The sequence below is a fragment of the Notamacropus eugenii genome, chromosome 2, assembly GCF_028372415.1.
Source record: "Notamacropus eugenii isolate mMacEug1 chromosome 2, mMacEug1.pri_v2, whole genome shotgun sequence".
Classification (NCBI taxonomy): domain Eukaryota; kingdom Metazoa; phylum Chordata; class Mammalia; order Diprotodontia; family Macropodidae; genus Notamacropus; species Notamacropus eugenii.
The window spans coordinates 17,493,967-17,507,832 of record NC_092873.1 but is presented as its reverse complement, the minus strand read 5'-3'; the positions used below and the strand labels follow the sequence as shown (position 1 = coordinate 17,507,832).

Here is a 13,866-nt window from a genome sequence, read left to right as displayed (position 1 = left end):
GGCCTCCCTCAGCGCACTTGTGAGGAGGGGCGGGTCCTGGGGCAGGGGAGCCCCGGGATCGGTTCTGAGCGCCCAGAGCCCAAGCGGGCTGCTGATCTGGGCGCGCCCTCCGGGACCAGGGAGGAAGGAGGAGACGCGGTGGGGAAAGGGAGGTTTGGGGCAGGTGGTTTCGTTGTGAGTACGTTGGAACCCCAAACGGCCGGAAACCATTTAACGGTTTCCCCAGCCCCCAATGTCACCACCCTCAGCCAGCAGCTCCTTCCATCCAGGCTTTCTACCCCCTCCCCAGGACCCAGGCGTCCGAGGCTTCCTTATCAATACCCTTTTCCTGCTGACCTTTCCCATCAGTGCCCACTGCCGTCTCTAGGGTGCCCCCCGGGGAGTCAGGCGCTCTGGCCTCCGGCATATCCCGCTAGTGCCCCACGATCACTTCCAGACTAGCATCCTTTCGTGGACCAAGAAGCCCGGGGCCCCCACTCTCCCATCAACGAACTGCCTGTCCCCTTCTCTTCCCTCCAGGGTCTCCAGTGCACCCTCAATAGCCCCCACCCCCTCAGGAAGACAGAGTCAGGGCGCAGGGAGGGGGAGCCCCGTGGGAACTGTGTTTGTTTCGAGAACAGGAACCGGGGCTGGTCCGGGGTGTGGTGCCCCCCCCTCACCGCAGCCTCTTCCTGTCCCTCCCCCAGTTTCCTCCCTCTCAACCCCAGGCCAGGGTGGATGGGAGGGGGGCTTCTCCAGCCTCAGCAAGGGCACCAACCCCTGTCCCCAATCCAGGAGTGCAACCTTGGAGCCTGGTAGTCCCAGGCTGCCTCTGTCACCCACCCTCCGCCCCCCTCATGTGGGGGTCCCAAGTCTCTCCGCAGGAAATGGGTTAAGTATCCTGCAGCGCCCCGCATGTGCCAGGCGGGTGAGTGGCATCGGGCATAGGCGGCAAGGCCGAGGGAGGGCGGGGAGGGGAGCCAGAGGGGGAGGGATTGAGGGGAGGAGGCTGCAGAGGGAGGGGGCGGGGAGGAGGAGATGCCGGGGAGAGGGAGCGCATTGGGGAAGGAGCCAGGGACGTCGGTGGTCCAGAGGCTGAGGCACAGCCTGAGACAGCGGGAGATCTACTGTCGTGCGTGGGAAGGGGGACAGAGGGAGGGGAGCTGCGGTGCCGCCGGAGAAGGGGAGGGGGGCAGGAAGCTAGAGAAGGTGCAGCAGAGGAGAGGAGAGGGGAGGAGGACACAGCCAAGATCGAGAGGAGGACGAGGAGGAGGAGTGGGAGGGAGGAGGAAGGCTCCCCTGCCTCTAGCCCGCTAGGAGGAGAAGCCTGCAGGGGGCAGTCACTGGACCCCAGCAGAACCCAGGGTAAGTGGTCGATCTTCCACCAGGGGGCACTGGAGGTGGGTGCGGGGTGTCTCAGGTGGGCTGTAGGACTCCCCTTTCCACCTGGAACCCAACCTGGCCATGGCACGTGGGAGGGCGGAGGCCAGGGAGCATCGGAGGAGAAAGGTTAGGGAGAGGGGTCCAGAAAGGGGAGGGGCTCTGGCTTCTAGGCTTGGATTTGGGGCAGCGGCCCTTAGGGCTTGTCTAGTCCCCTGATCCTATCCACCTTAGGGAGACAGAACTCAAAGCCCAGGGAAGGGTATTGCCAGGGAACATCCCAGGTCTAGAAGCTGGTCCTCTGGAGGGGGAAGAAAGGGACAGGTTCTCAAGGGCAGGAGTGGGGATTGTCTCCCTTGAGAGGAGCAGTGAGCCAGGGGCCTTGGGTCACATGGGAGTGGTCTTTCAGGCAGAGGAGAAGACAGGTCCAGGTATGAGGGCCCCTGACCTGTGCTCCTGTAGAGATGAGAATGTGACTGTGTGTGTGTGTGTGTGTGTGTGTGTGTGTGTGTGTGTGTGTGTGTGTGATCCAGCGCAGTGGCCAATGGTGTGTCTGTGATCTGTGGGAGTGCTGTGGCCTAGTTTCTGTGGACTCAAGTCTGGGCCTAGGTGACCTGTGCATGAACACAGGTGTCCTGAAACATGCCAGGGTGACTCTGAGCCTCTGGCATTTGCTCCTTGCTGAGGCCACAGGGCAGGGAGGGCAAATGGGGTAGTTAGCATGCCTTGGGGCCCAGGTAAGGCAGGCAAGATCCTTAACAGCCCAGATGGCCTGTAGAAAGGGAGCAGTTTGTAAGATTCTAGATGGAGTTCTGGAAGAAATCCGGGAGACCTTTTAGGTCTCCCCTCATTTTATAGCAAACTGGGGAGAGTCTGGTCAAGGTCACACAGCTAGTAAGGGGCAGAGATGAGATTCGAACCCAGATCCTCTGGCTCCAAGTTCATTGTATTTTTTTCTACTTTATACTGCCTTCTCAGGTGGAGGCAAGAGAGCTTGGACCAGTCTGAGCCCCTGGTCTTATTCTAAACCCTCATTAAGAACTGTGGATTTGGATCATCTACCTTTTCCCCTCCCCTCAGTGGGCTTGGCTCTGGGCTCTGCCATGTCTGGTCTCTGAGGGCTCCTGCAGCTTGGGACTTTGGACCCTTCCTCAAAATAAGGAGGTGGGGTTAGGTGCTCGTAAGTCCCTGCATCTTCTCATCCTTGAAGGGCTGGATGCCTGAGTTGGGATGCTGATTCCTAAACCGGGGTGAAAGCCTAGGACTTGGGAAGAGTTGGCTGACTGGAGGGGAAGGGGAAGAATTCTTGAATTCTAGGCTCCCTCTCATTGTGCCTTGATCCCATCTTTCTTCTGCTTGTGTTCTGGGCCAGCAGGGATTCTGAGAGTCTGGGCGACTCTCCTAGAACCTAGCTATTCTAGAGCTCTAGGCTTGGAGATGTGTATGGCTGGGATGAGAGTGAGGGGAGACGCTTCAAACCTACTCTTGGGACAAGTGAGGAAAGGGAACCATTGGTTGGACCTGGGGAGGGGAGTAGGGCTCTGGAGGATGGGCCACCAGGGTTCAGAAAGGGCAGGAGCCCTTAGGGGTACAGTGGGCTTAGATCAGGCCCTGGCTCATCCTTCCCAGGCTCTGGGCCTCCCTCCCACTGAATCATCTGTCCCAGGCCCAGGAATGTGTCTCTCCACTCCCTCAGCAGGGCAGGCCCCTGGGGGCTCGCTTCAACCCATTGTCTCCAGGCTTTAGGCCTGGGGAAGCCTGGGTTCCTTTCTCTCTCTCTCTCTCTCTGCCCCCTCCTGCCTTTGGCTCTGTCCTCCCACCCACTGGGGGAGAAATTCCTCTAAGGCTCCTTCAGGCTCCCAGTTCCCAAAATAACCCTGCGGGGGCAGGGAGGCTGAGGAGCTTTGGAAGCCTGGGGGGGAGGGGGGGGGAAGGAAGGGCTGTGCTGGGGCTGGGGGAGGTTGCAGGTGCCTTCTGGGATCAGGAGGAGGCCCTGACCCCTCCTCCTGCAGCCTGCTGCTGTACTTGGACTCAGGGATCCTAGAACAGTCTTGCTGCTTGGGTCCTTGGTGGTTCTGGGCCTCTGGTCAGCTCCTTCATCCACATTCCCACTCCCGGCCCTATGGTCCCATGGCCCCCCATCCCCCTGCTCCTGGCCCGGAAGCCTCAGTAAGGAACATTTCTCCAGCAGAGGGTTACACAATCCCTGGGTCACAGACCGTTCAGCAGAACTGCCCAAAGGAGGGGAGATACTGGTCCCCCTCAGTTGGGGAGGGTGAGATAGCAGGGGGCGGGTTTTCTCTTCCCTCCCTGTTCCTGTCTGCAGGGAAGCTCTCCCCCAGAGGTAGCTGCCTCTTCAGTATTTTTCTCTCTTCTGGGAGTGCAGGGGCCCTGGGTCTGAGCCAAGTGTTCAAGTCTTCCTGGGGACGGGGCCAGGACTCTGGGACTCGACATGTCGGGGTCCCTGGATCTTGAGAACGGTTGCACTGTGGAGGAGCTGCTGCAGGGCTGCATCGAGGCCTTTGGTGAGTTGGTAGCAACAGGTACCCCAAGACCTCCAGCCCTCCCTGCTCCTCCCTTTCTTGTAGCTGCTTTCCAGAACCAGTGAGTGCCCGGGAGCCCTTGTCTTAGTGGGACCGGGCACAGATAAGTGAGAAGGGAGGACTTTAGACTTTAGCTTTAGACTTGGAGTCTCAGGGCCTGAACTCAAAACCCATTCTTCCAGTGGCCCTCCTAGGATCGTTTAATCCCTGGCCTCAGTTTCTCCATCTTGTCAAGCGAGGGTGTTTGCTGCAATGATCTCTAGAACCCCTCTTAGCCCTGACTGTCTATAATCCTAGGAGGGAAGGGTCCAGAGGCAACTCAGTTTACTGGGGGATCCCCTTTCCCCAGCCGGGTTGTTTGGACACTATCTGTTCCCCCCCCCCCCCCCCCCCCCCCGGGCTCCAGGAAGTCTCTGTCTCTTCTCCCCGGGACTGTTTCCGGCTGATGGGGACCGCTTATCTGGGGGGAGGCAAAGGGGGGGTATCCTCCCTCTCTCCTCCTCTCTCCTCGCCCTCAGGAAATGGCCCCTGGATTCCTGACCTCGCTGGAACCCAGGCTCCTTCCGCTCCAGCTGGGGCCCTCCTTTCCCGCCTTGGATCCCCAACCCTGGAGGTCCTGGAGGACTGTGTGTGGGGGGGTGGTTGGGCTTGACCTGCCGCAAGACTGGGCGTGGCTACCAAGCCACACCCACGGGCAGGTCCCTGAGTGCCAATGCCAGACGGCCCCCGGAGTGGTTCCGACTGGGGTGGTAGTGAATCAATTCAGCACCATTACTTCCCCTCCCCAGATGACTCCGGGAAGGTGCGGGATCCCCAGCTGGTGCGTATGTTTCTTATGATGCATCCGTGGTACATCCCGTCCTCCCAACTGGCTGCTAAGCTGCTCCACATATATCCTTCCCTCGGACCCGGGCCCCCACAGTTGCCTCCGCTGCCCTGCCCTTCGGATTTGCCTGGAGACCAGTCTCTCGCTGTCTCCCTAGAACGCTGGTTCTCTGGTCTTGCTGGGGCTGGCGGGGTGAGCGGCAGGGTAGCGGAGACAGAGGACCTGGGAAAGTCCCTTCCCTTCAGCTTGACGGTTTTCTCTTCTGTCACTCGAGTGTAGGAGGACATGGTCTCTGAGGTTTTCCTTCTCCCCTGTCTCTGACAGTCCATGGACCCAGCCCTGACGTTCCCTGTTCGAAGCTTCTTTCCAGCTCTGACGCTCCGGTTCTCTGTTCTAAGGTCTCGATCAGCTCTAAATCCTAGGATCCCACGATCTCCCCAGATCCCAGGCGTCTTGTCCCCTTTTAGAGCCCAGATGTTTTATCCCTACCCTGCCTCTCCTCGTAGGATCTAGGGGTCATGTCATTCACTCTCAGCCAGTACTTTGTAATAACTAAGCGCCTGCTATGTACCAGGGACGTGGCTGGAGCCAGGGATACAGAAATAAACTGAAAAACTGACGTCTATTGGTCCTTCTCAGCTCGAAATCCTATGAACCCACAATTACTCGCAGAACACTCATTTAATTTTTATGGGTCTCAGTTTCCTTATCTGTATAAATAAGAGGTTGGACTAGATTCCTTCCTGTTCTAAAGTTATGATGCCATGAACTCAGGTGTACAACCCCTAGCCTTCCCCTCCAGTCCCTCAGTTTTCCTTGACCTCCCCCTTCACCTACCAACAATCCCGGAAGGACAATTCCAACTCGCTGCAAGTGAAGACCTGCCACCTGGTCCGGTGAGTGCCACCCCGGGGGTCCCTTTTCCCATCCCATCCCTCCCAATATACTGGCAACAGCCCGAGTACACAGCAGACTACAACTCTTATCAACCCTTGGGACAACCACCACCCAAGCTAATGGCCCCTTTGGCCCGAGGATGACGGGAACTGTAGTTCTCTAAGGTCTTGCTGGAGGGAGCGGATCAGACTGGTCACCCAGAGACCGGTTACCTGGGAGGGGAAGGGATGGTCAAGATCGCCCTACTCTGTTCCAGGTACTGGATCTCGGCCTTCCCTGCCGAATTTGACTTGAATCCGGAGCTGGCAGAGCAGATCAAGGAGTTGAAGTCTCTGCTGGATCGTGAGGGAAACCGCCGGCACAGCAGCCTCATTGACATCGAGAGTGTGTACGTGTGGCTGGGCTCTTGGGGGTGGGTGTGCTCTCAAGGAAGGTGGAAGCCTTGGAGATGGAGTCTGGATGCTGACAGCCCACCTCTGATCACTGCCCCTCAGCCCCACGTACAAATGGAAGCGCCAGGTGACCCAGCGGAACCCAGTGGGCCAGAAGAAACGAAAGATGTCGCTTCTCTTTGACCACTTGGAGCCCCTGGAGCTGGCAGAGCATCTCACCTACCTGGAGTATCGCTCCTTCCGCAAGATTCTGGTGCGGGCAGGGATGCCAGGCCTGAGATGGGCCGGGGAGGTGGAGAACTGGCACAAAAGTGGAGGGTCTGGCTCAGAGGCTGCAGCTGAGGGATCAGGGTAATCAGAGCAGCAGTCACAGCAGATAGTGAGTGGGTGCCATCAGGAGCCATAGGGCCTTGGAGGGGACAGGCAGAGTGGATCCAGCACCAGACACCAGCTTGATGGCTGTCATGTGGGCAGCTGCCAGTGGAGCAGGGGCTTCTGACCAGACCAAGAAAGGAAGATGTGGAAACCAGGTGAGGCCAGGCCTGATGGGAGAAGAACTCACAGTCCTTTTCCTTCCTCATTCTCCAGTTCCAGGACTACCACAGCTTTGTAACTCATGGTTGCACAGTGGACAACCCAGTGTTGGAACGCTTCATCTCCCTCTTCAATAGTGTCTCCCAGTGGGTGCAGCTCATGGTGCTGAGCAAGCCCACGGCCCCACAGCGGGCCCAGGTCATCACTCACTTCATCCATGTGGCTGAGGTGCTGACCTACATCCTTCAGCCCACTCTATTTCCCTTCCCTCGATTTCCTTCTTTCCCAATCCCCACCCCTACCCCTGAGTCCCTTGGGCTGACAAATAAACCTCTAGGAAGTGCCTCAGGGTTTGGGGGACAACCAGCAGATCTGCCCCACCCTGTCTCCCCTTCCCTCTACTGAGTGAGTTTGGAGGGCCCTCAGGATCATGCCTGTGGCTCACACTACACCTCTTTCTTCTGTGTTCTCGCTTTCCCATTCTTCCTTCTCTCTGCCCCCTCTTGTCTTCATCTATGGCCATGTACCCTTCTGTTTATCCTGCCATCCCTTTGTCTTTCTCTATGCATCCTTCTGTCCATCTGCTCATCCCTCCTTCTGTTTGTCCATCCATTTATCCATCCATTGATATATTTGCTTGTCTGTTCTTGTCCCATCCATCTGCCTATTTGCCTACGTATTCTGCTCATCTCTATCCATCCGTATGTCTCTCCATCTGTCCATCTGTCCAATCATGCATCTGTTTCTCCATCTGTTCATCCATCCTCTTGCCTGTCTGTCTTTCTGGCCAATTGTCCATCTGTCCTTTTGTCTTTCCATCACAATCTTCCTTACCTTCCTGCCTCCTGGTCATCTGGCCTCTCTCTCTGTCTCTTGCCTGCTTACCCCATCCTGGCCTGGGGCCCACAGAAGCTGCTCCAGCTGCAGAACTTCAACACACTCATGGCTGTGGTCGGGGGCCTGAGCCACAGCTCCATCTCCCGACTCAAGGAGACACACAGCCATGTCAGCCCAGACTCTGTCAAGGTATGGGCTGGGGAGGGGAGGAAGAGCAGGATGTGGGGGGATGGATGGAAAGACTCTTATCTGACTCCTACCTCTGACCTCTCTGCCTGGGGACCCAGGGGCTTTGACCCTTCTTCCAGGCTCAGCTTTGGGGAATGTTTGAGGGCAGACAGAAGGTGCATCAGGGCTCTGAGTCCTTGATCTCTGAACAGACTGTGCTGGTGATGAGCAGGTGTCTAGGGCCTGAGTCTTCTGGTCTGTGACTTCTGGCCCTTGATTCCCCCCTCCCCCCAGCTCTGGGAAGGCCTGACAGAGCTGGTAACAGCCACTGGCAACTACAGTAACTATCGCCGCCGACTGGCAGCCTGCGTGGGCTTCCGATTCCCCATTCTGGGTGTGCACCTCAAGGACTTGGTGGCCCTTCAGCTGGCCCTTCCTGACTGGCTGGATGCTGCTCACACTCGGCTCAACGGGGCCAAGATGCGCCAGCTCTTTGCCATCCTGGAGGAGCTGGCCATGGTAACCAGCCTTCGACCACCAGTACAAGCCAATCCAGACCTATTGAGTTTGCTCACGGTGAGTGTCTGCTGGGCCCTGTGCTTCAGGGAGGCTGTTAGGCACAGAGCTCCAAGGTTCATTCCCACTGCACTGAGCTGGACGCTGCTCTGGATTGGGCTGAGGACCACAGCTGGTCCCAGGAATGTGACTGGGCTAATGTCTTCCAGGTGTCTCTGGATCAGTACCAGACTGAGGATGAGTTGTACCAGCTGTCCCTGCAGAGAGAACCTCGTTCGAAGTCTTCGGTGAGCCAGGTCCTGATCCTGCAGCAGTGACCCTCCCCCTCCTCCTTCCTACCCTGTCCTTGCTAGACCCTTGGTTCTCTGCCATAACCTTAGGGCAGCCCTCAAACTTGTTTCCCCTCACCTTTAACCTGAGCTGGTGACTATTCCTATAGCCGACTAGCCCAACAACCTGTAACCCGCCCTCACGGCCCCCTGTCCTGGAAGAGTGGACTGCAGCTGCCAAGCCCAAACTGGACCAGGCGCTGGTAGTGGAGCACATTGAGAAGATGGTGGAGGTAAGGCTTAGTTCCTCCCTGTATCCCTGAAACCACTCCCTAGGTTGGGAGGAGATCGTATCCAGTCAAGAAGGGGGATATTTAGACTGGTGAAATAAAGACTCTGGAACAACTTAGCTGTCCTCAGTGAGAATCTGAAGGACTCTTGGGTGGAAGATGAGGGGTTAGATTTATTCTGCCCCTAGGGCAAAGCTCGGGAGTGGTGGGAGAAATTGCAGAAAGGCAAATTTCTTTCTTTCTTTTATTTTTTCCAATGAACAAAAATCTATTTTCTTTTCCTCCCACCTCCCCCACCACCCCACTCCTGCCTTGAGAAAAAAGAAAAACAAAACCCTTGTATGAAATATGCATAATCAAGCAAAACAAATTCCTGAATTGGCCATGTCCAAAAGAGATATTCATTCTACATCCTCAGCGCATCACCTAGAGGCAAACTGAGACCCTATGAGGAAAAGCTGTCAGATAATTAGAATTGTCCAAAAGGCTGCCTCCAGAAGTAGTGAGTCCCCCATTCCTAGAAGTCTGCAAACAGTAACTGGATGGACAAGTTGTTTGGGGTATTATTTTATAGGAGATATTGAGTCCTTTCCAACTCTGAGCTTCTGTGACCCTGAGAGTGGCCCGTTGGAGGACAGGGGCATAGAGTGTCCTGGGAGAGCAGGGACAGGAAGCACATCCAGCATTCTCTCCCACATTGATCCCTCTGGGCTCTACCCTGGCTTGGAAGTCCTGCCCTTAGAGTCACAGAGGCTGTGGGAGACTGGGGGGAGAGCAATGGGCCCTCTTACACTTACACAGGTGGCTGAGTCTCAAAGGGTTAGAGGGCCAGAATATGGGGGTCAGGTTGGAAAGAGAAAGCTGACTATCCTCTATGTCTCCCTGGGCACTCATCAGTCTGTGTTCCGGAACTTTGATGTGGATGGGGATGGCCACATCTCCCAGGAGGAATTCCAGATCATTCGAGGGAATTTCCCCTACCTCATCGCCTTCGGGGACCTCGACCAGAACCAGTGAGGCTGGGGCTGGGGCTGGGGAGGGGGCTGGAAGCCAGCCTTCAATCTCAGGCCTTTCTGAGTTTTGGTCTCACAGCTGTGAAATGGGGACAACTCTTGCTCAATGTGTTACTCACGGGATTGTGGAGGGGATGAAGAGTAAGCAAGGGTTATCACGAAGCAAATCATTTCCAAAGAGTTCGGGAAACCCACCTACTTTGATGGGAATGTAACAGGCTCCAGGCTGAGCTGATCCTTCCTAATTTGGGCTAGCAAGGGAAGTGGAGGAACCAGGCTGAATTAGCTGTGGAATATCATTAGACATCTCCTTGTTCCCAGAGCTAACAGCCAGCAAAGAGTTGGCAAATGGCCTTCTTGTAGGCCTGGCTTTAATGATGGGATAAGAGTGGTCTGTAATTAGCAGCATTCCTCTGCTACTAAAATCCTTGAGAACCAGTTTGTCCTCTTAAGTAGGTTAAACATGCCCCTTGTATCAGCATTCAGAGGATCGGATTGTGAAACAAACCCTTTTGTCCAAGGGGAGTAAAGGGAAACCCAACTTTCCCAAGGTCTGAATTTGGCATTGGGGGAGATGGGTAGGAACAGGTCTTTTTAGTAGAAATGTCTGCCCTTGGCATGGAGACGTTAGCCCTGACTCAGCTGCTCCTCTGATGCAGGGACGGTTGTATCAGCCGAGAGGAAATGGTCTCTTATTTCCTGAGATCCAGCTCTGTGTTGGGAGGCCGCATGGGCTTCGTCCACAATTTCCAGGAGAGTAGCTCCTTGAGGCCGGTTGCGTGCAGGCACTGCAAGGCCCTGGTGAGTCCCTGCTTCTTCCCCTGCACCTTCCTGGTCTTAGCGCCCTCCTTAGTTCTAAACTCAGTCCACCCAACTTTTTGAAGTGGGTCAAGATGCAGCAGGTGAAGGAGAATGTGGAGAGACTATATGCGGGTGCCAGTGGCTATCTGAAGAGCTGTCCTGTGGAAGGGACATTAACCTTGTGTTTGGCCCCAGGGAGCTGGGTCGGGTGGGGCAGGACATAAAAGGGCAATGGTGGCCTGATGACCAGAAGACTTCTGGGTTATTGGAGTTGTCCCAAAGTTGCCAGCTGCCTAAGAAGGGGGTAGATTTCCCTTCACTGGGAGCCCTCAAGTGTCAGAGACTTAATGCTGGGGTGTAGGGTGATTTCTGGGGATAGAAGAGAGAATCCAGACTGGTGCCAGGCTGGGGAGGAGCTTGAATGTCAGGCTAAGTTCTCTGACCTTCCGTTTCAGATCCTTGGCATCTACAAACAAGGACTGAAGTGCCGAGGTGAGGGCAGGCCCACAGAGGGTGTTGGGAGGGGAGGAGATGAGAAGACCCCCATTGTGGGTGGATGGACAGTAGTCCGAGAGGCTGACGATGCCAGGAGGGAGGTGGAGGACTGATGTGTCCTCTGGGGGCATTGAACTGGCTTCTGCACTTTCTCTCCAATCCCTCTTCCAGCTTGTGGAGTGAACTGCCACAAACAGTGCCGAGATCGACTGTCAGTGGAGTGCCGGCGCCGGGCACAGAGCATGAGCATGGAGGGCCCACCTGCACCCTCACCCACACACACTCCCCTTAGAGCCTTTAGCTTCTCTTTGCCTCGCCCCGGAAGGCGAGGATCCCGACCACCAGGTAGGAGGGTCCTGATCTGATCTGGGAATCTTGGTGTCCAAGGAAGCATGAATTTCTCTGGCAATCAGGATCATCAGCCTAGGATTCATATTTTGTCTGGGAGGTGTTTCAGTAGAGTGAGGAAGTCTTATTTTGGTGGGGGAATGCAAGAAGAAAAGACCAGCTTCTGATGGTAGCCAGCTACTATGCTTTGGGGACAGAGTTCAAGGGTTTGTCTGGATGGGAGGGAGGGATGAAAGACTCAAGTTACAGGGTGTGTTCGGGGGTGGGATGGGGCAGAGCTCTTCCTCTGTAAGGGGACAAGGGAGTAGAAGCAGCTAGCCTTGGGATCCCTAAGCTCTGAAGGGAAGTGTCTGTCCCTCTCTGATAAGACTTCTGGCCTCTGATACCCCACTATCCCCAGACTGGGCCCCATCCTGTTTGCATTAGTGATGGGAAGGTCTGGAAAACCTGTTAGTGGGCAAGAGGGTGGTACCCCGGGCATCCTTGACTGTCCTCTTTCCTCCCTGGGCACTCCCCTCAGCTCCAGAGATCCAAGAAGAGGTGGTCCAGTCTGTGGAAGATGGTGTGTTTGACATCCACTTGTAATTGACATCCACTTGTAATAGGTATGTCCTGAGACCCTTCTCATCGGGGGTCCTCTGGGGGCAGGGACAGGGGATGGCACTGAGTGGAGACTGTGACTCTCTTGGGGGAGGCGGGATTCCTAGAATCACAAACTCTCGCTGGAGAAGGACTTCAGAGGCCAACAACAGAGGTGTTCCAACACCCCTTCCCCTGTGCTTGGGAGCCTCAGGTTTGAGGGAGCACCCTCCTTCCCAGGGCAGCCCCTCCTGCTATTTGAAGCCACCCCCTTGCTATTTGCAGGTCTCCTCTCTGCAGCGGCTGTCTCTGGGCACCAACCCACCTCTGCTACTGGAGGGGCAAAGACCAGACCAGAGCCATGGACCTGAGAGAGCTGGGGCTACAGCCCAGCCGCCGGGTGGGGGGGCTGAAGGTGGGCAGGAGAAAGGCATGGGGCCACAGGGAGTAGGGGGATTTAGGTTCCCCAGTGTTGTACAAACTCTTGTGAATATTTGTATTTTCCAAACGGAATTAAAAAAACCAAGGCTGATGAGATCAGATGTTTTACAAGTTAAGTTCTTGAACTCCTAAAACTGGAAACCTGTAGCATCTTCGAACCTTTCAGCCACAGGCCCAGACTGGGAGAGCCTGTGCCATATGGACCTACTGCATCTGAGAAACTTACAACCAGGGAACCCTTGGTAGCATCTCAGAATGAGCAAGAAGGAAAACTTAGGAGCTACCCAGACCAGCCTCCCACTCGTTTGCAAGAATTCCCTCTCATGTCCCAGACAGCAGGCCACCCAGCCACATCCAGCGAGACAGCGCTCACTAGAGGAAATCTGGGGGTGCAGGGAGGATACAGGAGGTGCTTGAGCTTCTGTCCTTGTATGCCCCATCAGATGCTGCCCCCGGGGGCCTTGGGGCTGGGGGTGGCATAGACCCCTCTAGGGGTTCCAGTCCTCTGTGTTCTACACACACACACACACACACACACACACACACACACACACACACACACACCTGAAACTCCCTGTCCTTCATCTCCCAATGAGACCCACGTGTTCTGTCCCTTGCCCTACAATCCAGATAGAAGAAGAATGATATCTAGAGGAAATGTGTATGGATCCATGGCTCTTTGCCTCTGGCTGGCCCCTGCTTCCCCTCTGCCTGCTCTGGGCAAAGATCCCAAAGGTTCATGGGCTGGGATATGAGGGTGCCTGGTGCAGCACCAGGAATGGGGACCTTGGGGCAGGAGCTCACAGTGGGGACAGTGTTGGAAGGATGTCTTGTGGGTTCTCTCCCTCCTCTGGACATCAGTATCCCCCTTTCCCCAGCCCCTGGGATGTGCATATGGATGTCCTCCTCTGGGCTGCAACTGCAGATGGGGGAGGATTCTTCCTAAGTAGGGGGGTGAAGGGGACATTTCTTGGGGTGTGTGGGGAGTGATGGGGGCTTTTCCTGGGGTGTGTGTGGTGTTGGGGGCTTTTCTTGGGGTGTGTGGGGGTGATGGGGGAGGATCCCAAATAGCCCCCACTCTCCAAGATGGGGGCAGAGGAAGTTCATTTTCTGAATGAGCCCTATACTTGGCTTTCTCCCCAGGTGCCCCAACCCTGGCTCTACCCCCACCCTGGGTCCCTGCCTTCTCTACATTGGCTCCCCTCCCCAAGCGCTGCCCTTCTCCCCTCCCCCTGTCGAGGCTGTAATATCCGTTTCTTGATTTGGGGGCCGAGTTGCTATAACAACAGACGGTGATTGTGTTGTGAAGCCTTCCTGCTCTGCTCCCCCTTGCCTGGCAGCTCTCCCTCTCTGCCCCAGCTAGCTGCTTCCCTTTCCCATCAGGACCTTTAGCTCCCCTTCTTGCAGAACCCCTCAACACCCCTCCCCCAGGCTCTCCACCCCACCCAGATGGATGTATAGGGGCTTGGCCTTTGGAAGGCATCTGGAGTGTCAGGTTATTTTGAGGGGACCAGGATGAGCCCCCCCAGTAACCTTGGAGGAGGCAAGGCTTGGGGCC

The 13,866-nt window shown here is 56.1% G+C and overlaps 1 protein-coding gene across 11 annotated transcripts; it reads left to right on the top strand.

The window, feature by feature from the left end:
- Positions 1–82: 82 nt before the first annotated feature.
- On the top strand, positions 83–12,404 carry RASGRP2 (RAS guanyl releasing protein 2). Of its 11 annotated transcripts, none has more exons than XM_072639006.1 (17): positions 83–907; positions 3,746–3,884; positions 4,691–4,793; positions 5,562–5,624; positions 5,882–6,013; positions 6,120–6,270; positions 6,606–6,779; positions 7,461–7,577; positions 7,851–8,132; positions 8,282–8,368; positions 8,512–8,634; positions 9,529–9,644; positions 10,304–10,445; positions 10,901–10,937; positions 11,112–11,285; positions 11,809–11,893; positions 12,153–12,404. In XM_072639006.1, the coding sequence occupies exons 2-16, from the start codon at positions 3,812–3,814 to the stop codon at positions 11,871–11,873; spliced, it is 1,839 nt and encodes a 612-aa protein (XP_072495107.1). In that variant the 5' UTR covers positions 83–907; positions 3,746–3,811; the 3' UTR covers positions 11,874–11,893; positions 12,153–12,404. The 11 variants fall into 11 exon arrangements, with proteins under 11 accessions (XP_072495107.1, XP_072495113.1, XP_072495110.1 ...); XM_072639012.1 differs by having other exon boundaries at positions 85–907; positions 8,282–8,359; XM_072639009.1 differs by lacking the exon at positions 83–907 and adding an exon at positions 1,142–1,344.
- The last annotated feature ends 1,462 nt before the right edge of the window (positions 12,405–13,866 follow it).